The 25,149-nt window shown below is 43.0% G+C and overlaps 1 protein-coding gene across 2 annotated transcripts in view; it reads right to left on the bottom strand.

Annotated features, from left to right (window-relative positions):
• Positions 1 to 25,149, bottom strand: part of NLK (nemo like kinase) — a 1,539,426-nt gene that overhangs the window by 318,183 nt on the left and 1,196,094 nt on the right. The window contains exon 8 of one of the 2 annotated variants that reach the window (XM_069615019.1): positions 9,087 to 9,173. The exons of the other annotated variant lie outside the window; for it this stretch is intronic. Within the exon in view, the coding sequence (XP_069471120.1) occupies positions 9,087 to 9,173 (87 nt within the window). The remainder of the gene's footprint in view (positions 1 to 9,086; positions 9,174 to 25,149) is intronic. 2 annotated transcript variants of the gene reach the window in all.

Here is a 25,149-nt window from a genome sequence, read left to right as displayed (position 1 = left end):
TTTTTCTGCCACAACTTTTAAACTGAGGGGGCATGGAGAAGCAGGTGGGTGTTGCCGTGGCACTGCAACCACACAGCATCTAACAGGTAGGTTTTCTGCATACCTCCCCGGTACCAGACACTTTCTGGTTGATGCTGATCACTAACTTGTGCTCCTTTATGCTTCATAGGGATCCTAACGGATCAGAAGCCTATGCTTGTATAGGTTGTCAGAGCCGTCAACAATATCTAGATAAACAGCGCTTGGGGAAGACGCAACAAGAAAATGTGCTGGAGTTTATGGTTATCGCCAGTATCCTAAATATTTGTGTCCGTCCGCAGCCTTTGCACCTGTTGGACTCATGCTCCTTGTGGCGTTCCCCGAGGATCTATCTGGAGTTGCAGCCATTATTTGGTTACTCTAGCAGAATCAAGCAGAATGAGTAAGTTTCTTACCTGTATCTCCTGTTCTCCAGCATTGGTATCTTTCATGGATTGACATGCTTTTAATATTCCCTGTTGTCATGTTGTCAAAGCATGCAAATCCATGAAAGATCCAGTGCTGGAGAATCAGCCCTCTTATGGGCCAAGATCTAGTCAAGTTTCCAAATCTATTGGAAATAGGCTGAAACAAAGTTCCTCTCCCGGTTAAGTCTGTTCCAGGAGTGAGCAAACTTGCCCTTGTTAGGGAGAATTCTCTGTAAGGCTAATTTCCCAAACCTAGTGAGTCCCCCAGCAGCTTTGCTGGATTTTTTGGGGTTTATTTTTTTTCTCTCCTGCTAAGAGTGAGATTCTTTTGCTCCCACTCTTAGACATGATTTGAGGTGTTCCTTTCACTTTGCATGTGTTTTATGGGCTATGGGATCTTTTACTCCATAGTGTCTCATGTGTTTTTTTTTATATGGGTTACACAGCACCCTCCGTGCCGTAACCCGGGGGTGTCGTAGCCACCCCCCAACATAGACTCCATACCCTGGGACTGACTACTGTCTCCCAGGGCATGTAAAGTCACCATTGGCTTTACTAGTCCCAAATTATGAACAGAAACCAGTACAAACCATCATATTGTGGACGTACTGGTCGGGGCAATTCGATTGCCCCGGGGTCTCTTGTTCGAGGGGGCACGTCTCCGTCCCCCCTGATCGAGTTTTGGCTGGTGGCAGTGGATACTACTTTTTATATTCGACCGCGAATATATCTCTATGGGATTTTCCCATTGTTCGAGGCTACCAACTTTAATTATTTAATTCTTATAGCCTCAAACATACTGCCGGTTTATTTATTTAATATTAATTCACCGGTTGGTATTTTTTGCCAGAACTCGATTCTAAAATGGCGTTTGTGTTCTCTTCTGTGACTCCAACCCGAGTCGAGCCCTTTGTTCCACTTTTTGGCGGGCTTTTCCACAGAAGCCTCCAAAATAGGTACCACAGGGGGTGTGGGAGGGGGTTTAGGCCCCCTGAACTGAGTTACCTTGGTAACTCAAGTCGCACTCTTGTGTGATTGGCCCAAGTGGTGAGCCGGCCGGCTCACCACTTAGCATGTTTGATTGACAGCTAGGCTGAGTGAATGGGGGTGTGCTGCATAAAAGCAGGGCTTTGGGGACTGGAACTTGAGAAGTCGCCACAGGACCTAAGAATCAGAGGAGAGAGAAGCTGAGCCGACCTGCAACGACGACACCACCGGTGGAGCCCTGCTGAACCGTCTCACCACTTTTCCCGACGACAGAGGAGATCTCCAGTCCGGAGAGTCTTCTTCCTTTGACTGGTGGGGATAACCAGTTTTGCCTTCTTTTCACCTTCCAGGAGCATCTCGTGGCCGCCTTGCCCGTGCCAAGTACCCCGGCAACCGGAATACCATGGTTTACCACTACCGCGAAGAGAAGGGTAGTGCCTTTTAACCGGAGAACTCCGCGGCTGGTTTCTTCCCTGGCAGTGCAACGACCTTCATCTTTCCTCCACGGCGAGACCTCTTCTTCCTCTGGACGAAACACGGACTTGCACCTGCTGCCAGGAACAACTGCCCCCGCTGGAGCTTCCTTCTCACTTAAGGTACTGTGTCCCGCCTGGCTTCCCTTGCGACAGATCGTTCGGGGTGACAGTAAAGCCTCGACTTTCTAACCTGGGCTGGCCTGGGACAACCTAGCTAACTTTTCCTGACTTTAATTTCATCCTTTTTGTGCGAACTATCTACCAAGACTCTTTGGCCATAACCCCACTGGTGAACCTGGACCCCTTCTGCTTGCTCTCTCCAAGAGTGGGCCTTGCAATTGATTTCCTTGCTCTCCAGTAGAACTCTGCCTATCCTGCCTTACTGTGGTTCTTTGAGAAAGTATTGAAACTTGTGTGCTTCTTTAGCCCTGCCTTTTACCCTCCCTTTCTTAACAACTTATTAGAGTGTCATCTTATGTTAAGCGCTCACCTCTGTCTGAAAATAAGTGGTGTTTCTCACTAAGACTTGTCTAATAAGCGAATAGGGTTATATATATATGATAGTGACTGTGTGCTGAAATAACTTCCCTCTTTTTTCTAGTATGATTTACAAGTGTGTTTTTAAATAAATAATTATATACTTTTACTCCAAAGCTCTAGTCAGTGTTTGTTTGTACTACTGTGTCTCTGTACCTATTGTGTATACTTTGCATACTGCCTAACTCTTCTTGAGGGAAGTATGACTGCTCAGCCACAGCTACCAAGTGAATCTGTGTGGTACAGACTGCTACCAAGTGGGTTTACTGCCAAACACCTGTAGTCTTAAATCTTTTGCAGTGGTCCCTAAGGGAACTGCACAGGTTTCTGCCTAACAGCCCTCTAGGGAGTATAATTGTGCAAGTGCATCATAATTCTAGGCTCATTTGCAGGTGATTACAATAAAAGGTTATTTCCTTATGCCACAGACTCACGTCTGGTTATATTGGATCGTGTGCAAGTTATGACCAGCAGTCCCCCGGTCTCTTTGTTTATCTCTTGAATTTCACTATAAATAGAACACTGCTGGATCTTGGGTGAGGCCTGAACTGAGCATGCAATTCCACAATTTGATTATGTTTCAATTCTAATGTATCTAGATGTATTTACATTGATGTAGCGCCTTGAAATTGGTTTATCTGGTAACAGGTTTCGCTCAATAAATATTTGTCTATTCTGTTCCCCTGCTCTATTCTTATTGTCAGTCCAAAGGAAGACTTTTCCCATTAGGTTCCCAGGCAAACTCCAAACTCAGGACTTCTTGAATCTCAGCCCCTCAACACTCCCATCTTTCGCCTCAGGTTTCATCCAGTTGTTCCACAACCGTCATCGTCCAAGGTAGTCAACCAATATCAAGTGATTATCTTTTTCTGTTTTAGTGTTTCTCACCTTCCATTTCTCCATGACTCTGCCTTCCTTTACTCCTCCTCCACCTCCTGGATGACTTTCCTTTTTGCTCAGTATTGATTCTCTCCTAGCCCAGAACTTTCTGGTGTACATGCAGGTGCTCCTTGTCACTTTTTCTCTTAATTCACATCTCCAAAAACAACCCCCTATTGGCTAACTTTAGACTTTGGCCTTGTGTCTCCTCTGGAATCCCTTCCAGACTCTGTTCCCCAGAGACAATACTTTTCTATCTCAGGGAATTCCTTTCTGTTCATAACTTTTCTCCCTGTAGCTATCTCTGTGGGGTCCTATGTTATGGTTTCTTGTACTCTACAGCTTATTCTCCTTTTTATCTGCCGTCTTCTTGATATTAGCTTTTCCACTGATCTTTTATCACTTCAGCTCTTCTCCAACTTCCTCCTGCCAGCCGTAATGTTCTCCTGCCTCTGAGTCAGAGTCTTTTGTCTTTATCACCCTTTCTCTTCACTGCCACTAGTGGTACTTTTTATCTCACCCTCACTGCTCCTTTGCATCTACTATTCCCCCTACCTCACAGATACCTCTTTATTTAGTTTCTAATTTAAATTTCTCTTCTCTTTTTCCTTCCTGATTTCCTGTCCTTTCTATTATCCCTCCCGGATCATTTAGACTCCCTAATGCACTCTCCTCTTTTTGCTTTACTTTTTAGGAATCGTTCTTCCTGATCTCTTATGTCCTAGGTTCAATCTTATATGCTCCTGGAACCCCCCCCTACCCCTTTTCTTTCTATTTCACTATTTCTTACATAGGCTTAACTTTTAGTTTTACATCATCCTACTTTTTACACTTCTTCATTTTACTGTGTGTCTTTCTCTGCATTACTATGAACTCTCTTGTCTCTCATTTCAGGACTTCTTCAGACGCGTATTCCCATAATAGTGTTTTCCTACACAGCATACCTCCACTTATCTGGTTCCACCTTGCATCCCTCTGTTTTCCACTAGGCTATGGTTCTCTCTCGACATCCTCTTCTCATCTTGTCTTGCCCGCCTTCAACCTTGTACCTTCCTACTCTCACACTCCTTCATGCAACATTTTGGTGTTCCTCCCCCGGCCCACTCATGAACCTCGGTCTCCTTTTAAGCCTCTGCCTTTATAATGCTTTCTGATGCCATAACCCTGGCGAATTTTTAGGGATCAATATCCAGAACCTGGAATGTGCAGCTTCCCTTCACGTGTGCCGTGTAAGGAAGGCATGGTATCAAAGTAAGACAGACACAAGTGATCACAGTTCAAGGGTGTTAATTGAAGTTTTATCAAGGGGTGATAGATGCCTATCTAAACCTAAATCTAAGATGGCAGCAAGCTACGATCATCAAAATAATAAAAATACAGTCCTAGTGGAGTCTTCGTCAAATATAAAAGGGCCAATACAAAAAAAATAAAACGATTGGCAATCCTTACCGCTACGTTTACTAATAATGTGGGGAAATGTTCATAAAAAAGAAATTAGTGTTCACAAAATGATAAGTCAGGATGTTTTGGTGGTTGGCCTGCCATCCCCTTGTTTTCAGCATGGGACAAGGTGGGTCACTAGAGCACAGCACACTCTTGGGCTGCTTCAGGAAGAGGTCACAGTTCTATGCTACACATTAGGGCCTTCTATGTCCAAGTCTCTTTAGTTTATCACAAAGTCTTTTGCTTCAGAGGGCCTAATAAATCAAACAACAAAAAGTTCCTTCCTTTGCAAATATTTACATAGGGTGACTTACTCTTCACCCTAGATCCCCCTCAGTCGGGCTCAGATCCCCTTTCCAAAATTCCTTCTTGGGTGACTCGTGGTTCGACCTGGATCCAGCTCAGTTGGACTCAGATCCCTTTTCCACAATTAGCATCCCTCAGCCGGGTTCGGACCAATTACAGTTCGCATTTAGCAACCGAAGACCTTCGAATGAGTACGGGACTTGACTTAACCCGTTGCAGGACAACTTCGACTTTACGGTACATAACTTCGCATTCTTAGTTGGATACCTAACAGAGTCCTTCGAATGTACACCCATGTGGCTCAGGACCACTCTGTATATGGCATCTACCTTGGTTTCAAAAGTTCAATCATTCCTTGGATATTCCATTTTACTTGTATCACTCATCTCATACGCCTTGCACTCAGTTCTTTGCAGATCTCTTAATGCAATGTTGCCGCTTGCAACCTTGATTCTAACACAGACCGGTCTATTCTCAGTCTCCCCGACTCACCGGTTGTGCTGACTTTACTGGAATGGCTTTGATGTGGGAGCCAAGGATAGTACTGCAATGGCAATCGCTCCACCCGACCTCGGCTATCAATGCAGGAGAGTCCCGGGTACTTTCCATACACAATGCACCTTTCTGCAGCTTCAATTCCCTGTCTTATAATTCCTATCCTCGAGGGTTTGTGAAAGTAGTGGTTTTCTTCCTCTGAAAAGGCCAAGGGCAATTCCCTCCTTGCCACCCTTTCTGGTCTTGCTGCCTTTCTCTTAGTGTTAAACTGCCATCTCCGAACTGCTGCTTCTTCGTGTGTTTTGCCTTGCTCAGAGTGTGCTTTCGTGCTCCACCTTTTATCCGTATGGGGAAGTGTGATGGAAGTCAAGTGTGTGTAATTATCAGTAATTGCTTGACTCTGCCTGACCCTTGCATTGGGACATGTCAGGTATATGGCTCTGATGTTAATCTGTTGTCGCACACGATGAACTGTCGTGAGAAAGTATTCATGTCGGAAAAGGGTGTTGGGGGGTGAGTTTCTAGGTATCCTACCTGGTAGGATGGGGAAAAAGTGTTGTAAGGAAGGGGATACCGTATCTCACCATTCAGTGTCCCACTTCCACTCCCCAAAAACCCTTCATCGAGGTGATCCTCCCACACTGGTCCACCCCCAAGAAATGGATCCGATAGCGATGGCCGTGTCTTGGTCACCTGGATGACAGATCACCGGGGACTAGTGGGTGAGACATCTTCAGGTTTCTCACATAACCTTCCCCTATGAGGGGTGGCTATGCCTGTTCTTTGTCCAGGTTCTACGTTGTTAAAGACGTGGGAGAGAACAGGGATCAGAGATGTCTAGGACCTCTTGACTTCTCCATGGATTTTCTTTGGCTGGTGTAGGTATAGGTGGGGTTGTTTTATTGGTCTCTCTACAGTAACCTATCAATTGGTTTCTAAGGGCTGCCTCAGGTTTCATAGGTGCTGATTTTCCCCAGTCCCTTATTGGAGAGTTTTAGAAGTAGTCATTTTACTGCCAGCAATTCTGGGGTAAAAAATCTCCAAATGGAAGTGGGGCTTCCTGCAAGAGAGTAGAGAAGGTAGGGAAATCCGGACCCAGAACAACTTCCTCAGGGAGTCCAGGAATGATGGCTGAAGATATTACACAGGACTCACCTCGGATATTAAGGTGCACAGGTAATTTGGGGTGCAATTCATTGTCCCCATATACACAGCTAACTAGGGAAGCGTTTTTGAGGTCCTTTGTTGTAACTAGATCAGCTCGTATAGCGGTTTGCTTACTACCAGAGTCAATCAAGGCCTTTACTTGCCTCCCATTCACCCAAGCCTTTTCATATGTGAAGTCAGCAGAAGACTGACAAACACATCCTAAAGTTCTCTAGCTCTTCTTCGGGTTCTTCCCACTCTTCACCCTTTAAACAGCATATTCCCATAGGTTCGTCCCTTAGATTCTTTGGGCAGTGTTTAGCTAAATGTCCCATTTCTCTACAGGAAAAACAGACTGGAGGGGATGGTCTGCTCCCTTTAGTTTCCTCCCTTCTGCCTTCATCTTTGGTTTTTGGATTAGATCTTTTGATTTCTAATATTTCTCTTGGTATCCCTTCCTTGATTCTACACAATCCCCCTTGTTTGTCTACTCCTTGAGGTTGGGGTAGGTGGATAGGTTTGTAATCCTTCCATTCCTCCCCTCGATGCGCCGAGAGGAAGTGTTTAGCTGTATCTGAGAGGTTTTGTGCAGTTTCAATGGCCATGGTTACGGTTGGTCGACTTAACTGTAAAACACTTTTTCTAATTATTGCATTTTTCCAGGGTGATCATCTCAGTGAGCTCCTCTAAGGATTTGTTATTGATCCTCAGGGCTATAGTGTTTTTCACACGTTTGCCCATTTCTGGGGGGGGTTTTCCTGGATTTAATCTAATGGCCCTCAACTTCTGCCGATAAAAATTCCAGGTTTTCCCCACTCTTTTTAACAACCCTTTTTTGATGGATAGAAAGGCCTGTGCAAGATTAAGTAGTTGATAGGCAGTTTGTAGTTCGTCTTTCAACAGAGGAGCCTTTTAAGGTTCTCTTCCCATCCTAGTTGTTCGGCTAGGTGTTCGAAGTTCAAGAAAACATTTCCTAGATCTCCGACTTCTAGGTATGGTTGAAGTACCACAGCGGCAATTGCTCCTCCCCGCCTTGGCTATAGATGTGGGAGAGTGCCAGGTACTTTCCACACATAATGCACTTTTCTGCAGCTTCAATTCCCGGTCTTATATTTCACATCCTCGAGGGTTTGTAAAGTAGCAGTTTTCTTCCTCTGAAAAGGCCAAGGGCAATTCACTCATTGCCACTCTTTCTGATCTTGCCGCCTTTCTCCACATGCTAAACTGCCATCTCCAAACTGCTGCTTCCTCGTGTGTTTTGCCTTGCTCAGAGTGTGCTTTCGTACTCCGCCTTTTATCTGTGTGAGGAAGTGTGATGGAAGTCAGGTGTGTGTAATTATCAGTAATTGCCTGACTCTGCCTGACCCTTAAGTTGGGACATGTCAGGTATATGGCTCTTATGTTAGTCCGTTGCCACCCACGATGAACTGTCCGTGAGAAAGTCTTTGTGTCGGAAAAAGAGGGGTGGTTGAGTTTCTAGGTATCCTACCTGGTGGGATGGGGAAAAGGTGTTATAAGGAAAGGGATACCGCGTCTCACCCTTAGGCGACCAACTTCCACTCCCCGAAGACCCCCCATCCAGGTGATCCTTCCGCACTGGTCCACCCCCAGGAACTAGATCCAAAAGCGATGGCAGTGTCCTGGCCACCTGCATGACAGATTCCCAGGGACTAGCGGGTGAGACACCTTCAGGTTTCTCACAGCTGGCTAATGGTTTTCCCACAGGTCTGTCACACCTATATATCAGCTCCTTTATCTGCTCTGCTGTGCAACAGTGTGATATGCCTGGAGTTAGGAAACGTTCTTTCCAACACAAACTGTCTCCCCTTTGAAGTTAGTCAATGGGACTGCTCTTTTGGTTTCCAAAGTCATATAAAAGTACTCCACTGTGCATCTTCTAGCGGGCCACTTCCATTAAGGGTCATGCTTTGAAGCTGCCCTACCCCATAATCTTAGATTAAGTGGTAATCTTCAGGCTGAGGCCCCTTTTTCAGGTACAATGCATGCCACGGCCAGGTAACCTTTATGTGAATTAACCTGAACCTAGTATTTACAAACACTTTAATTAAATCACATTGGAATTACAGATTTTGGATGAGTGTTATCACTTGGCATTTGCCAGACTCCAATACAGCACATCTATGGCAGGTATGTAAAACAATCATAGAGCTAGTTTCAGTCATACCTGTCATTTCTATGCACACAATAAAAGAACTGTATTGTGTCATTTTCTGAGCGATTACCGGGAAACATTTAATCTGGCACTTCTTTTATATCAGTTAGCATTTTGTTAATACAATGAACCTCAATCAGTGGCAATATTTTCTCTGGATATACCCATTTGGAATGTAAAATACAATATACAACTTACTGTATCAAACACCAGCATTCTGCAAAGCAGGTGGATAGCTTCATGTGTAGCCTGGCTGGATAGTGTGTACAGCACTGGAAGTGATGGCTAAATGTAAAAAACAAACTTCTATTAATACACTTCTGCCTTCTACCTGACTGAGCAATGTGGCACATATCAAAGTATATTATTGCCCTTAAATTCATAACCACCAAAGATCTGAAAGTGATTCGCCACCATTTAACATTTGCCAAAGTCATCAAACTACCTATGGGTTGAAAACGATGTCAAATGTTCCTACCCTGCACTAAAACATATACACTGTTTCAAGTCTGGCAATTTGTTTAACCTGATCTTCTAAATTATTCATACCATCCATTGTTATTTCAGAGCTAGGGGACCAAAAGCACTCAAATGAGTTGTCAATTGAAACATGTAATGTAGTGTTCTTTTCCCAGCCCTGCATAATTAAAAACCATCAACAATAAGGAATCCAGAATGTGATTTAAATTAGCAATAATACCCTACGATGTAGGCTGAACTGGATGGTAATCTCCTGCTAGTATGAGTTAATATCCAGTCTCAAACTAGACTACAGACCAAAGTGCCCCTACTGCGATTTGTTCCTCTTAAGTGCCCTATATGTCTAGTTCCTTTTGTATTTGCTCTATGTTGTCCAAAACAAGGAATGACCTGCTGTGAGTTTATGCCCAGTACCCAATGTAATAGGATCTGCTGTGGACTGCCCCGTAGTGCCTAATGCTGTTAGTGGCCCAGTGTAATTTATTACCAATGAATAGTGTTATTTATGTGACTGGCTCCTAGATATCACATCTTGACCTCACAGTATGCAGAGTAACTTATTCCGAAGGACCTCACCAGAACTCGGCCCTTCTCTGGAATAACTACTCAAAAACACAAAACTCTGCTCTGGAAATTTTCTCCACGAATTTCGACTTTGGTACCCATCTCGTCCTGCTCACTGTGTTTTCTCCTCCTCCCTGTGCATCATCCTCTCTCATTAAGGACCAGTCGCTGCATAATTTCCACTGCTAGATATTCCAGCCAATATAAGGTACCTCAAGGTATCTCCTCACAAGCACCTTCCCTAAAGGGCACCATTACTGAGAAGTTGCCCAATGGGCACTATCACTGAGGAGTCGACAATGACATATCTGATGGACACTAAGTTGACCACCATGCCCTCCACTAAACTCCCTGCACTAAAATTCTAAACTTCTATGCTCACAAACTACATGCAGACCAACTGAGCAGCTCACACATGGCAATGTAATATCCCTTACAAGAGACATCAATCAACGGAACACTACACCTCTACAACCAATTTACATCCAACTCAGGGCACATGGATCCCTGCACCACTGGTACACACAACTCCCCTTAGAACACAAATGCTACTATGCTCTCGACACAGAACACCTAGAAACAGACCCACAAGCAGTTCTCAGGGTACTTCCAATATGCACACTTTTACACAACGGGAACGCTATTTTGCATTTTCCCTCTTTGCCCACCAACCTAACCCACCCGCCTCCTTCAAAAATCCACCAATAGGGTCTAGAGCCTGTGCAAATGACGGTGGAGTATCATATGAAACAAGCAATATAACAAAACAAGCAAAGCGAGGAACACTGACAAGAGCTGTTACAATCTCTAAATCTCACAGCAAGGTTTATAATTGCTACAAGCACTCTTCTCAACTTGCTAATGCATTTTCTTCTTGGTATGTGTGAGTGGGGGGAGTGCAAACCAGTTTACCAAAAGAACAAAAAAAAGATGAATGTCATGAAAATAGCAAAGGTAGCTCAAGAAAGAACCAATTGTCTAGGTTCCTGGAAGGCAGGAAAATGTGGGCATGATGGGCACGGCCCGACATCGTAAGCATTTCATTTTTTAAAAATTTGATACGAGTGCTTATGAACAGCAGGGGAACGAACAGTCATGCCCATCAGAAATCTCAGAACACAGATATGTACTGGATACGAAAGCATGCGTTTGAAGCATTCAGATTACAGGAAACGCCAGCCACAGTCATTAGGAGAGCAGGGAACTACCTCCTTATCAGTGACAGTGTTTTCATGTCTAGTTAACAGTTGGGTCTGACCCATGGTTGACAGTGATAGACAACCAGGCCAAACAAGGAAGTACACACAACACAGACTTTTGCTTAACACACTCTGATGCTATATAAGGCTGGCTTCTGGTAGGATCAAGAGAGCTATCTGTGATTTTGGATGAGGCAAGGCTGGAGGCAGGTAGAACTGAAGGACCCAACCCAGGAGCAGACTGGAACCACTCTCTCCATGAAAGCCTATGGCGAGGGGAGGGGTGAACATTCCACCTTTGTTCTGCTTGGATTTTGAAGCATATGAAATTGCATTTTTGGGCTCCAGGGTCTCAAATAGACTGTCCATTTTGCTTTTTGAGAAGAACTACTTTGTTTGATTGAGCTGCATACAGAAGCATTTCTATCAATGGCAATCAGTACAATCGACATATTTTATTCCTAATCGGCTGTTTGCATCATGGTCAACTACAATTGACACTAAATCCTTTAAGGTACACTTTTACCCTTTTTGGTGTTTTTTCCTAAGAGACCATGGTAATTTTGATAGGTGGTTTTTCCAATTGGATTTTATATTTTTGGATTATTCAGAACACAAACCTTCATCCAGGCTCACCGCATTCAGCTCATTGGTTGCTCCAGGGAACAGTCTAAAATAGCAAGTCATCCCGCACGTCAATGAAGCTGTTTTAGCCCTCACCCCGTTAAACACAAACTGGTTCACCTAAAAGTGTGAGGTGTGCTAATAGAATAAGTGGCCCACTTTGACTATCTTGGGGTAAGATCCCAGGAGTATCCAGGTTGGGGGGCTCAGGCCGCTAAGGCAGCTATCAACCTGGAAAATCTATGTGGTGCTACAAGGGCCTTTTTTTATATCCATGGTAGTACAGCTGTGTCACCAGTCTTTGACTTATATAACAAACAAGTTTTACCAGTTGTACTATATTGGTCAGTGTTATGGGGTCACGCAAAGATGGGTCAATTCAACATCAAAGAAATTCATTTTTAAAACAACTCCTGATGCTCCCTAAGAGTGCTCTGTCTGCATCCACCCACTTGGAATTTGATATTATCCCCATTGCCACTCGGGCTACGTTTAACCCAGTTTTCTTTTGGTTAAGGGTCTGGTGCCAACCAGGTTTGGAAACGTTTAGAGAGGCTTAGCTGCACCTCATGTCCCTAAACGCAGGCAAAAGGTTCAAATGGATGGTCCGCATCAAGCTATTGCTTCATGACCTGGGATTAGCTGAGCTGTGGTCTAAACCAAGGGGTAGTTGTCGCTCCACTCTTATTAAAGCCAAAATGTCCACTAAGCATAGAGTGATGGAATTCCTTCTTGCTGATGCTGTTAAAAATAATATGGCTGTGTGTATGTAGTAAATAACATGGAGTTTGGGTTTAAGCACTACCTAGACGAAATTAGCATGCCCTTTTAGTGATCTGTGTATGTGCGGTTGAGACTGGTTTTTTTCCCAGTTGCTGCATTGACATATGTGTGGGGCACTTCAGCATCTGATATGTGTCCTATGTGTGGTAATGTTAGAGAAACACTTTTACCTTTTTTTCTGCTTTGTGAAAAATCTTTGAGACTGAGACTATTATATCTAAGAAACGATTTTAAGAGATGCTGGTATCTGCACCTTAAATGCTGCTATGTTGTTTCTAACTTATTCTTCGTCTCTTCCAGTGATCTGCTACAGCCCATTATAGCTAGCGTACGTGGCTGTTTCTGAAATTATAATATGAGGAAAATTAGCTACCTCAGGTGTTATATATATTAAGGTTGAAAGCTGTGCTCTCCTTGTTATTTTTATTCGATTAATCTTTTTTGTAATCGCTTCCTGAGGTGTGCCAAATTTTAAGGTGTATTGTTTTAATTTCACTAAAACTTTTTGTAAACTTGATGGATTTATTGCTGAATTTTTTTTTTGTTGATGATTACATGTTTTGATGATGATGATGATGTTCCACATAGTCCCCTTGCCAAATAACTGTTTGTCTCTTTCAACAAGACCAGTTCTTAACTTTTTTAGTTTTAACATTCTCAGTACCTAATCACGAGTTGGGAAGTAGCCCTTAAATGCAGTGGTAACGGGGTTACTGCCACATTTACTGCTCTGCCCTATCTCGAGCCCGGCGTTCCCATTTTCGGCACAATTACCATCAGCAGTATTACTGCGCGGTTATTGCAGCGAAAATTCCCCATTGGGTCCAATGGACCCATGGGGAGTAACGTTTTGCACCCAACTTGTGATCCGGCGGTATCCCAGTCGGGATACCACCCAACCCATGATGAGGCCTTCAGTATTCCTAACATGCTACCAAAACTCCCAGTTCTATTTCCATATTTTGCTGGAAATGTTCGACTCACACGTATACAAGATATACTATAACGGAGTCAATCCATCAGCTATGAGTGTTAGCTACAACTTAACGCTGGGTGGTTCTGCTCTTTTGAAGAAGCTAGCATAAACCCACACAGATACATCCCTGCAGCACACTCTTGTATTCAGAACCAAAGGTATAATAAAGGGTGAGGCATGCAGGGTCCCAGGCAATTCTTAGGTTAGTGACTTTTGATATGCAGCTGATCCCCAGGCTTTAATAGATGACAAAGCATTCCTGTTTTCTTTGGCAATGACTCCTGAACCTGCAAATAAATATGCCAGGCAGTTTGTACTAGGGTTTGAAGTACTGCATTAACGGTGTTTGATTTAGCTAGTGGAACTGGAGACGACTCTGTTAAATGCAGTCTGCCAGTAAGGATTTCATGAGGGCTCAAACCAGTTCTCACTTGTAGTGGCTCTGCATGCTCATTAGGGCAAGCACATCCAGCCACCTGAGACCAGATTCAGAGCAGGTTTTTCGAAATTTTCTTTTTCAGACCCCTGTTTTGTATTTTGATTGCCCCCCTGTTTGTAGCTCTTATGTGCAAGGGAGCATCTGCTGAATCTGCAGCAACGTGCAGAGCTACTGTTTAAACCTCCCCGTAAAATGTGTTCTGCAATCACTTAAAATACTCACTGGTATTTTGATGCAGGGCCCATTTTATCAGCACTTAGACTACTGAGCATTTGTCAGTTTGACAACATGAGTGTGCCAGAATCAAGTTAGATAACATATCTAGAATTACCACCACAAACCTCGACCCTGCAACCTTTGGCATTGTAATTAAGTCACAGTGGATGTTAATAAAGGGTGGCCATGATGTCGGAGGGGACCTCTTGATTCACATTAAAGCTCCTAAACAGATTATATTGCTACCATATCAAACATGGTTTATTGTGCTTTTCTGCCAGTGTGCAATAACCTGACACTATTCATTTATGCCAGGCAACAGACACCATCTGCGCTTTGCTGACATTCAATCCCATTAAGCATACAGGCAAAATAGTGGACAAGGGATTGGGATGCTACAAATGAAGCATCAGCTGAGTGACACTATTCACCAGAGTGTGACACACAACCTGCTTTTACTCCAGACATTCTTTTCAGTGACATGGGCATTGTCCTGTTTCCCACCGAATCATTAAACGTAGTGTAAAGAGGTGGCTGCATCTGGGCTTGAGCAAACATTTGAATAGCCATACAACAAGAGCAAAGGGTGGCCTCCCTCAGTAAAAAAATAGTATGAATGTTTATGTTTGTAAACACAAAAATGAGGGAACTGAGTGAATATTTTATGCTTTTCTTTTTTTTCTCAATGTAACATTTTATTGGCATTTATAAACAACAGAGGCTTCATTATTCTTTGTGACATGCTTTTGAGCTAAACATAGTAAGCAAGAAAAAGAAAACATGCCTCAACTGAGGTAAAAAGAACAAAAAGACAAAACGAAAGGGGAAAGGGGGTGAGTTCCGGGGTGGTCCGGGGGAGGGGTCGCGTCATTCTCAAATCGAAGTTACAGGGCATGGGTGCTGTGGTTGCGATAGGGTAGGAAGCCATGTGCGCTGGTCCAGGGGGCCGCTAGGATGTTAATCCATTTTAGTTAGCCAGCGGAGAACTGGAGGTTGTCTGGCCACTCCCGGGAATCTTTCCACAAAGTCCAGGAATAGGCCCCAGGTGCTGTGTTTTATGCTTTTCTATGACGACTTAGCACAGCTCATACCCAAATGGTTTGCATCACAGCCCTGATTACAGATATGATGCTGCTTAACCAAGAGAAGTCATGTTTGGCTCGTATGAATTGAGCAAGACCAGAAGACTGTAATAAGAACCTGTTTGCAACATAGCCATATCAAATGATGTAGGTAAGTGACATTGTAGGCTAGTGCAAGGCTAGTTCTCGCCTGAGAACCTGGGAGAAAGCCACATAGGACGTAAACCTTGGTCGGAATGATCAATCCCAAATATAATGCTTCCCAGAATCTAACCAGAAATGCAAAAGGACCTTTATAGCTGGCGAGCAGTGATTTGTTCAAAGGCCAATGAAGTCCACCATTTGTCTCTCTCCAAAAGCAACTGGCCCACAATTGTAATGCCTTTGAATTAACAATTAAGACAACATGTCAGGTGTAAGGAGAGAAAGGGGATGTAACTGGATGTGGATTCAACTTTTACAGGACAGCCGAGACACTAGTGAGCAGATGGCAGGGGAAAAGCCAGAAATTCAATCAAGATAATGGTAGAGGCACAGTACAGGAACAAGTAGAAATGGCATATTGTGTATCTCACGAAAAATGGCTGAATTTGCAGATTACCATCACGCGATGTGTCCCAGACCTGCCAATCCCATAATGTATTTGAGCAAAAACTGAAATCCCAGGCTGCTGAAGTACTTCAGTGGTGAGATTATCAGCGACTAGCCAAACCCAAGCCATTGCATAATACGTGTGAATACAGACTCAATTGAGCAATGTGAAATCCTATTTTCAGCATGATAACTTTCCGAAATGAACTTGGAGTAAAAAGGCATTGGTTGATCAAAGGTGACTGAATTGAGGCAAATCTTCCTGACACTATCGCTCTATAGTACAGTCCCATACCGGCATTGGTGGTGTAAGAGGGACCGAGCTGGCAACATATTGAATGCTGTCTAATGGTGGAAGATTTGGGACTCAGCTCAGCCAACCATGACTTGCCATGAAATGCATTCCAGACTATCCAGTAATATCCCTTATAGCAATAGCCCGTTAACCATTGACAGTAAATCCAAGCATGGGTGCACCTTCAATGTTATTTCCCAGAACCGAAGACCCCATCACCAATGCTATCCTGTGCTGTATTTTATTAATATGTTCAATCAATTGTCTGTGCCTGCATGAAGTTCTGTCTTCAGGATTCAACTGGGGTCTTTTTTATATTTACAAACATTTAACAAATCAGAACAACATCACTGTTGAGACAGGGCATGCATGCATGCCCAATACTGAATGACATGGAGACACCCACTAGGGTCATCACTACCTCTACTCCACCGGAAACATGCAAAGAGAGCTTCATGGCTTATACTGAGGATGATAATCAACACATGCCCCCCCCCCCGGACATCAAAACGCAGAAGACACAGTGTGGGGGATGTGACAGATGAGGACAGTTTAGCCACACAATTAAGGACAGTTTATGTACATGGAAATTACAGGAGTGGAGAGTATTGTTAAGAAAAAATCACTAGCTTCTGGGGAAGTCTACACCGAAAGAACATAACTGACCACTATAAAATGTTATTTTCAGCTCATTGCTTCCTGAAATAAATTGGGGTAAATGAGCATTGGTTAAACGAGGTGGCCAAACTGAGGGAAACCTATGAATTTCGACTTCTGACTAAAGATACTTATGGCAGAAATCTCATGTTTGTTGCTGGGTGAGGGGGCTAGTATGACCATGGGGACGGATGGCACCACCCACCCTGTAATTAGGGCCTGAGGGGGAAAAGGGAAGGTCCCTGGACCTGAAACGAAAAAAAGTGTCTAAATCTGAAGACACTCCCGTCCCCTGCACACCTTTGGAACTGATACACGGTCAGTCAAATGTAGTTAGAATTTTTACTTCAAAAAGGTAAGTAAATATTTAGGCAAAACAAACCGATTTCACAATATGTTGACCAGAACACTTCTGGTTAGCATTAGAGTTCGTAAACATACAAATGTTCAAATCAGGCCATCATAAGAGAGAATAATCTTGAAAACAACAGAAATAGAACATTGGTTATATTATTATATAATCAATCAGAAAATAACAAAAATGTTATTCTTGTGATGTTCGGAGGAGCTCTACGCGTTTCGGGGAACAACCCCTTCTTCAGGAGCAGAATAATCTGTAATTATATACATTAAAGAGATCATCAGTGTCAATATGGTATTTACAGTGTACACAAAATTAGAGAAATCTAGAAAGAGAAAATATATACAAAATAATTTATAGAAAATATATAAAAGAATAAAACAATCCACATATATGTAGTCACAATAATTCAGTTATAATCAGAAAAAATATTTATTGGCATAACCATCCACCATCTCATCAGTGTGACTCCAAGAAAGAAATTAATGAGGCCTCAAACTGGCACTAGGATATTTAAACAAATCAAAAGAGAATATTACCTGTCAAAACCGACTGGTGAAAAACAAAAAAATTGATGAATTCACAGCAACAGAAAATCTACAAATCTGATAGCAATGAGGATCCAATTCCAGCCAGGATACATATTGACTAATTCCAAACGGATAGTGAATAACCTGTGAAATAAGAGTAAAGATGAATAAATAAGTTGTATTGTGTAATAAGCCTAAGGGTCCAGGAATTAAAGGAAACCTAAAATAGATTGAATACCATGCTTACCAATGATTAGGACCTCAGTCACTAAAGCTATTAAGGAACAGTTCTAGGGTCCCACAAGGACCAGCCCATCGATAGTAGGCAGATTCCCAAGGAAGTCCACTTTCACTTATGTAGTACCCAAAGAATGACAAAGGCCGAATAGGTCTGGACAGGTGAGGCACTGTAACCACAAACGGAAAAAAAGAAAATCATAAAATGAATCTACTCATATAGTCTATAGACTTAAATAGAAGACAAAACGATGAATAAGGACACTTTAAATTAATACAACGCCAAATTGAAACAGGCCACTAAATGTGCCCAGAGTAATTAATTCATGTAGCATGGAGACTTAAAATACAAGTCAAACCATGCATGAAATTGATCTAACCGCTAAACAGCTCCAATTGAAGAGGAGTCACTGCATGTGACCAAAGGCAGGGCTTTCTCTGTGTATTTTTAGTTTAGCAATTAACTTTTGTTTATTTCACTTGTATCTATTTATGGTGGTAGTTTTTATTTCACTAGCTACTAATATGGTTTGACCTCTATTTTAAGTGTTCATATTTCTTGCTTATAAAACTCTTTTCTATTTTTCTTACTTTTTTTACCTTTGTGTGGCCATCTGTTTTGGTCACATGCAGTGACTCCTCTTCAATTGGAGCTGTTTAGCGGTTAGATCGCTTTCATACATGGTTTGACTTGTATTTTAAGTCTCCATGCTACATGAATTAATTACTCTGGTCACATTTAGTGGTCTGTTTCAATTTGGCGTTGTATTAATTTAAAGTGTCCTTATGCATCGTTTTGTCTTCTATTTAAGTCTCTACACTATATGAGTAGATTCATTTTATGATTTTCTTTTTTTTCCGTTTGTGGTTACAGTGCCTCACCTATCCAGACCTATTCGGCCTTTGTCATTCTTTGGGTACTACATAAGTGAAAGTGGACTTCCTTGGGAATCTGCCTACCATCGATGGGCTGGTCCTTGTGGGACCCTAGAACTGTTCCTTAATAGCTTTAGTGACTGAGGTCCTAATCATTGGTAAGCATGGTATTCAATCTATTTTAGGTTTCCTTTAATTCCTGGACCCTTAGGCTTATTACACAATACAACTTATTTATTCATCTTTACTCTTTTTTCACAGGTTATTCCCTATCCGTTTGGAATTAGTCAATATGTATCCTGGCTGGAATTGGATCCTCATCAGATTTTCAGATTTTCTGTTGCTGTGAATTCATCAATTTTTTTGTTTTTCACCAGTCGGTTTTGACAGGTAATATTCTCTATTGATTTGTTTAAATATCCTAGTGCCCATTTGAGGCCTCATTAATTTCTTTCTTGGAGTCACAGTGATGAGATGGTGGATGGTTATGTCAATAAATATGTTTTCAGATTATAACTGAATTATTGTCACTACATATATATGGATTGTTTTATTCTTTTATATATTTTCTATAAATTATTTTGTATATATTTTCTCTTTCTGGATTTCTCTAATTTTGTGTACACTGTAAATACCATATTGACACTGATGATCTCTTTAATGTATATAATTACAGATTATTCTGCTCCTGAAGAAGGGGTTGTTCCCTGAAACGCGTAGAGCTCCTCCGAACATCACAAGAATAACATTTTTGTTATTTTCTGATTGATTATATAATAATATAACCAATGTTCTATTTCTGTTGTTTTCAAGATTATTCTCTCTTATGATGGCCTGATTTGAACATTTGTATTTTTATAAACTCTAATGCTAACCAGAAGTGTTCTGGTCAACATATTGTGGAATCTGTTTGTTTTGCCTAAATATTTATTTACCTTTTTGAAGTAAAAATACTAACTACATTTGACTGACCGTGTATCAGTTCCAAAGGTGTGCAGGGGACGGGAGTGTCTTTAGATTTAGACACTTTTTTTCGTTTCATGTTTGTCACAAGCCCCGTGTCAGGGCCTGTACTCCTCCCCAGCACCCATAATATCTAAGTTGTTGATTCTTTAATTTGAAATTGAGACTTATTGGTGTGCACCTATTGATCAACCTATTTTCCAAGGTCCCTGGACCTATCAACCCATTACCAGTTTTGGAGAAAACAACTTCTTACAAGAATTTAAGGGACCACAAGTTAGGGGAAATGGATTCCCTGGGGATGAGGGGAAACCCTAGGAAGGGAAAAGACCATGGCACAGGTCAGAGCTCAGAGGAATCATCTGTTAGCAAGTTGCATGGGCAAAATATATTGGGGAGGAAAAGACCAGGACAAGCTAAAAAAAAACATTTCCATGGGTTGGGTAGGTCCCATTAAAACCTATGATCCCAGTTATAAAAAGGATGTACCCTTGATCTCCATGGATTCACACAAACCATTAGGGATTGCTCTATCCCATTATTTTAACAACCCTCTGTTGTGCTAGCACCTAGCCTTCTAAGTAGTAAACCAAAATAGTACATCCCCCCCTAGTTTCCCAAAAACTTTGTTTCACAAATATAAGGTAGCTTTGCAGATCCACACTTCTTTTCTGGTCAAGATTTCTTCAGATGTTCACAAAAATGAAATGTTTCTACATTATTCCTTCTCAATTGCATGTTATCCATTAGAGTCTTACATAATCTTGATGTATAGAAAGCTCCCCTATACTATAATGATAAGACAAAAGGATGTCAGAAAAACTAGCTAACTTTTTTGTCAGATATGGTTTTGACTCAAATACTTAAATAAGTGTTTGGTGATCCCTCGCATGGGCAGAGATATAGCGCCCGGTTCACAGAACGTTTTCCAATGGGATTGCACCATTATAACGCACATCTGTGAATCAGGCCCATAGTGTCTAGACATTTTAATGAAGAACTAAAGGACATTCTTGCACAGCGTAGAACAGTATCCCAACTGCCCCCAATTATGCTGCTGTGTCCCCCCGCCCCCAATTTTAATCGAATAGTGGAGATAGGCAATTGGGAGAAGAATCATGGAGTAAGTTCATTGCACCACTGTTGACAGGGGACTCCAGGCACCATACCAAATTGTGAATTCTGATGGTGAGACTGGGTAAGCAGATCTAAATGCTTCTTGACCAAGTACAAAACAATCTAGGGAAGTGGATAAAGAAACTCTCCTGAAGAAGAAGTTAAGGAACTATTAGTGTTGCAGTAGTTTTTTGCACCTTTTATAGCATCACTGCAACAACTCATTCAACAACTGTATTAGGCAACCTTGGAACAGATGGTCAACACAGCAATGGGCTATCATCAAGAATATTAAAACCAGAGCTACTCCACCAGATGCTGCAAACTGATGAGAAGCCAGAGCAAATCTTTTCAATTGGTTCTACCATCTAGGACTCTTAAAAACACTGGGCTTTGATAGAAAACAATCTAGTCCATTGGACCAGCCAAAAAACAAAATCCTTTCGGAGAGTTGACCCTGGATAGCTGAAAAGATCACCATTACATGTCCTGCAGTATTGCATGCCATATGGCATTGCCTGCCCAGAGAAGCCATGGACCAGTTACTCTTATCCGGTGGTGGCTCAGAACCAGCCATAAAAAGGTGGTTCACAGGAGAAGACAAGGCTTAGAATATTCTGGCCCCTGTTGAACTGCTTGCTCAAGGCTCTGGGGGGAGCAATTATTATCTCCCATTAAGATGAATAGCCAACCAGTAACAACCATTTTGAATTTGGGGAGTTGGCAAAATGTTTCCCGAGCAGATGTGGTCCTCGCGATCAACTTCTAGATGACTGAACTGTCCCAATTACTTGTGTCAACAATGTGACACAGACCCCTGCCTAAAGGACAGCTTGTGGGGTGGTCCAAGGGCAGTCCAAGAAAGTTTACCACAGCCAATAACAACTGTACAAACTTTATACTAATCTATCGCCCACAGAATCTATACCAGAATTCAATGAGAATTTAGTTCACCTCTTGACCTCACTTAATCCTAATTGGTCAAACAGCTTAGTTAGGGATTTCAACTGATGGCTGAGAAATCCTAAAGAAAAGAATTCCTTAAACCTTTAACGACTCCTCGGCACGTCAAGTTTCACTATACACAACACAGAAGCCACCCACTCAGAAGGCAATATCTTAGATTGGGTTTCTTCAAGGAATATTTCCTTGAGGATCACAAGAACCAAGGCCTGTATACAGTCTCCTCATTCTTTTGTGGAATACTGTATTACCTGTCCTGAAAAACAACAAAAAGACACAGCCAGCCTAAATAAATAATGAGTAGGAATCTGCCCAAGATCAAACTTCACGAGCTAGAGCAATGTCAAAACTCTTATGAATAAGACCTCTGGTCAAGCCACGGCGAAATACTGGCAGAAATGTACAACTCCCAGTTAAAATGCCTCCTTGATAACGTAGTCCCTTTAAATTTCAAGACTGTGAAAGATAAAATATGTCACCAATCGTGGTTTAATTCCTTACTCACTAGTTCCAAACAAAAAAAAAAGGAGGCAGGCAGAATGAACTTGGTTTATAAACCAAACTATGGAGAACAAGGCAGCATGGACATCTCTGAAAAAAGACTACAAAAATCACATTTTTGAAGCTAAAAGGGATTTTTAGAATAATCAGATCTCCTCACAATTACAGCCATTTGTTCCATCAGAAGAAGACTGCAGCAAAGTTCAACAAGCTTTCCTAAATCAAATACATTCAGAACATGCTAAGATTGTTACCAGTACAAAAAATAACACCCCGCAAGAAATGGAAACTCTGGCTGTTAAGATGGATTTCTGAACTCGGACCTGGAGGGGCAGAGGTTCAGAAGGCCAGCCTAGTTTCTTGGAACAGGGTAACCTCTGGACAAGCCAGACCAATCAGGGTAGCGATGGCGGTGGTCAAGACTAAGTCTCAAGAGGGGTGAGGGTGACGGAAAGACCTCAATGAGCACACAAAGCAAGGACACTTACAAATTACTCCAGACAGGTGTTATATTAAAAATATAGACACGTTTATTACAAGGCCTTTGTAACATCAGCCATAGCAAAGAAACGCAATAATACTAAAGTAAACCAATACATCACAATCAATACAATATATATACAAGACCGAGGGGTCTAAGGAGTTAGGAGCACGTAATATGTAAACCACCTAGATGGGGAGGAAAACGGGCAATGCAAGTAATCATTAGACCAATTTCGACATCTGAAATACACCTAACTAGGAGGAAGTCCGAGCCCTACGAAGAGAGGAGCCTTATGCTCAAAAGTACCTGCACGCGCTGGTGCTAATGAACAAAAGAGGGCCTCTTCGAGGATATCAGGCAGTTCAGGAAGGTGAATGAAGCGATGCAGAACAAGTCCCCGCTACTCAAGCAAGGCCTCCACTTGTGGGCAGAGGCAGGGTGAGAGTGCGGGATAGAGTCGCTATTTCGCAACAGCGGTAGAAAAGAAATGGGCTCCTGCGCGAGGGGCCACCGGTTGTTGTATGGACTACTCACCGGTCCCCAATGCAGGCAGACCCAGACTTCTCCAGTTCAGTTCACATTGCTGGCAGGCTCAGCTGTGATGATCAGGATGTCTTGACACCGTGTAGGTTCTGCGTAGCAGGATGCAGGGTCGAGGGTGTCCCAAATGCAGCGGACGTGCACAGGTTGTTACCACAGCAGGGCAACACGGCAACAGCGTTTACTCTGGTCCGGGCGCACTCGTCTCACTTCAGACCTGGGAATGCCAAGTTTACGAAATTCGGTGTGAGGGTGCCGTGGACGCAGAGCAAGCAGTAAACCAAGTTTCGAGGGCTTCCCCAATACGGCGGCGGTGACAAAGCAAAGCGTCCTGCGTAAGCTGGTCAGCCCACTGGTTGGCCCAGCAACACTTCCGAAGAGGCTTACTTGCAGGGTTTGATGAAGGTGCCGGGAATAGTTGATCCCACCATTCCAATGGGTCGAAGCGCCTTCGCAGACCTTCTAGGACGATCAGATGCAGAGGGATCTCACAGGACGACAGCAGTTCAGGGTGCCAAACCTTCAGTGGGTCACCAGCGGTTCCTCGACTCAGCTTCTTGTTGCAGGATACTTGGCTCCTTATCCCTTGTTCGGTGTGAACTCAGGAGATCGACATGGTAGTGGCGTTTTCAGCCTCCTCTTATCCAAAGTTCCCTTTGTGCCAAAACATAGAGGACCCAATGGGAGATCTGCTCACAAACACTCACACCATACGTGGACCTATCACGGACCACGGTGGTCCCAGGCATTCAGGACACTCCAGACTCTCTGGCACCCAGGATGTGTATTGGGACCAGACATCCCAGCCCACATCCTGGAGGCACACAAAAGGCATGCAGAAACTCGTGAAAGCTTTGGGGTTTCGTGGGAAAATGCATGACCAAATAAGGACTGCCCTGGGTCGGCTCGACCTGGGGGAAGGTGAAGGCGCAAGACGGTCAGCGGACAGGACAAAGAACCTTGTGGCATGGCCATTTTGGAGCCAGGCCACTCATTTGTGCCAAACGCGGTAAGCACGGATAACATGGTGAAAAAGGGTTAAAAACACAAGAGAAACGATAGCTGCCACCAGTCCCGTCCGTGACACACTTGCACAGTTCATATTAAGTCCAGCGAGAGTTTCTAGGGCCTTTGGAATGGCTAGAGACCCAAGAGCGCGGTAATGTAAGTTACGGTGCACTCTTGTTTCATGTTGCACAAAAGCTGCAAGATGAGGAAAGGACTAAGGGAAACAAAGTCTCCCAGTATTGACTGTCTTAAGGGCATGTCAGTTTCCCCATAAGAATCGAGCGAAAGCCCAGAGGGGTGCAGCGGAAGGTTGCGCTTCTCTGGCAAAGTCTAGATCAGGGTGTAAAACAACAGCAAAAAGTTTGGAGGTTGCCACATGGAGGGAAAATTACATACAATTATGAAATCTTTCCTAACACTCGCCCCTCCCAGACTAAGGACAGAGGGAACTAATCCACCCCTGGATGAGTTTCTTGTTCAGGTCGGTTAAACATTCTGGACAACCCATCAGCATTGCTATGTTAGACACCTGGCCTATGCTCAATAGTGAAGTCGAAGCCTTGTAGACTTATGGACCACCTAAGCAACTTTGGATTCTCTCCCTTCATGTTCATCAGCCACTTTAAGGGCTTATGGTCAGTTTGCACAGTGAAGTGGGTCCCATAGAGGTAGGGCCTCAGCTTCCGTAGGGCCCACACAACAGAGAAACATTCTTTCTCTACTGTGGACCATCTGAGCTCTCTGTCCTTAAGCTGGCGACTAATGAAGCCAATCGG

The sequence above is a fragment of the Ambystoma mexicanum genome, chromosome 9, assembly GCF_040938575.1.
Source record: "Ambystoma mexicanum isolate Mex_15411 chromosome 9, UKY_AmexF1_1, whole genome shotgun sequence".
Classification (NCBI taxonomy): domain Eukaryota; kingdom Metazoa; phylum Chordata; class Amphibia; order Caudata; family Ambystomatidae; genus Ambystoma; species Ambystoma mexicanum.
Note: the sequence above shows the minus strand (reverse complement) of the source record. Positions and strands in the feature narration are given on the sequence as shown.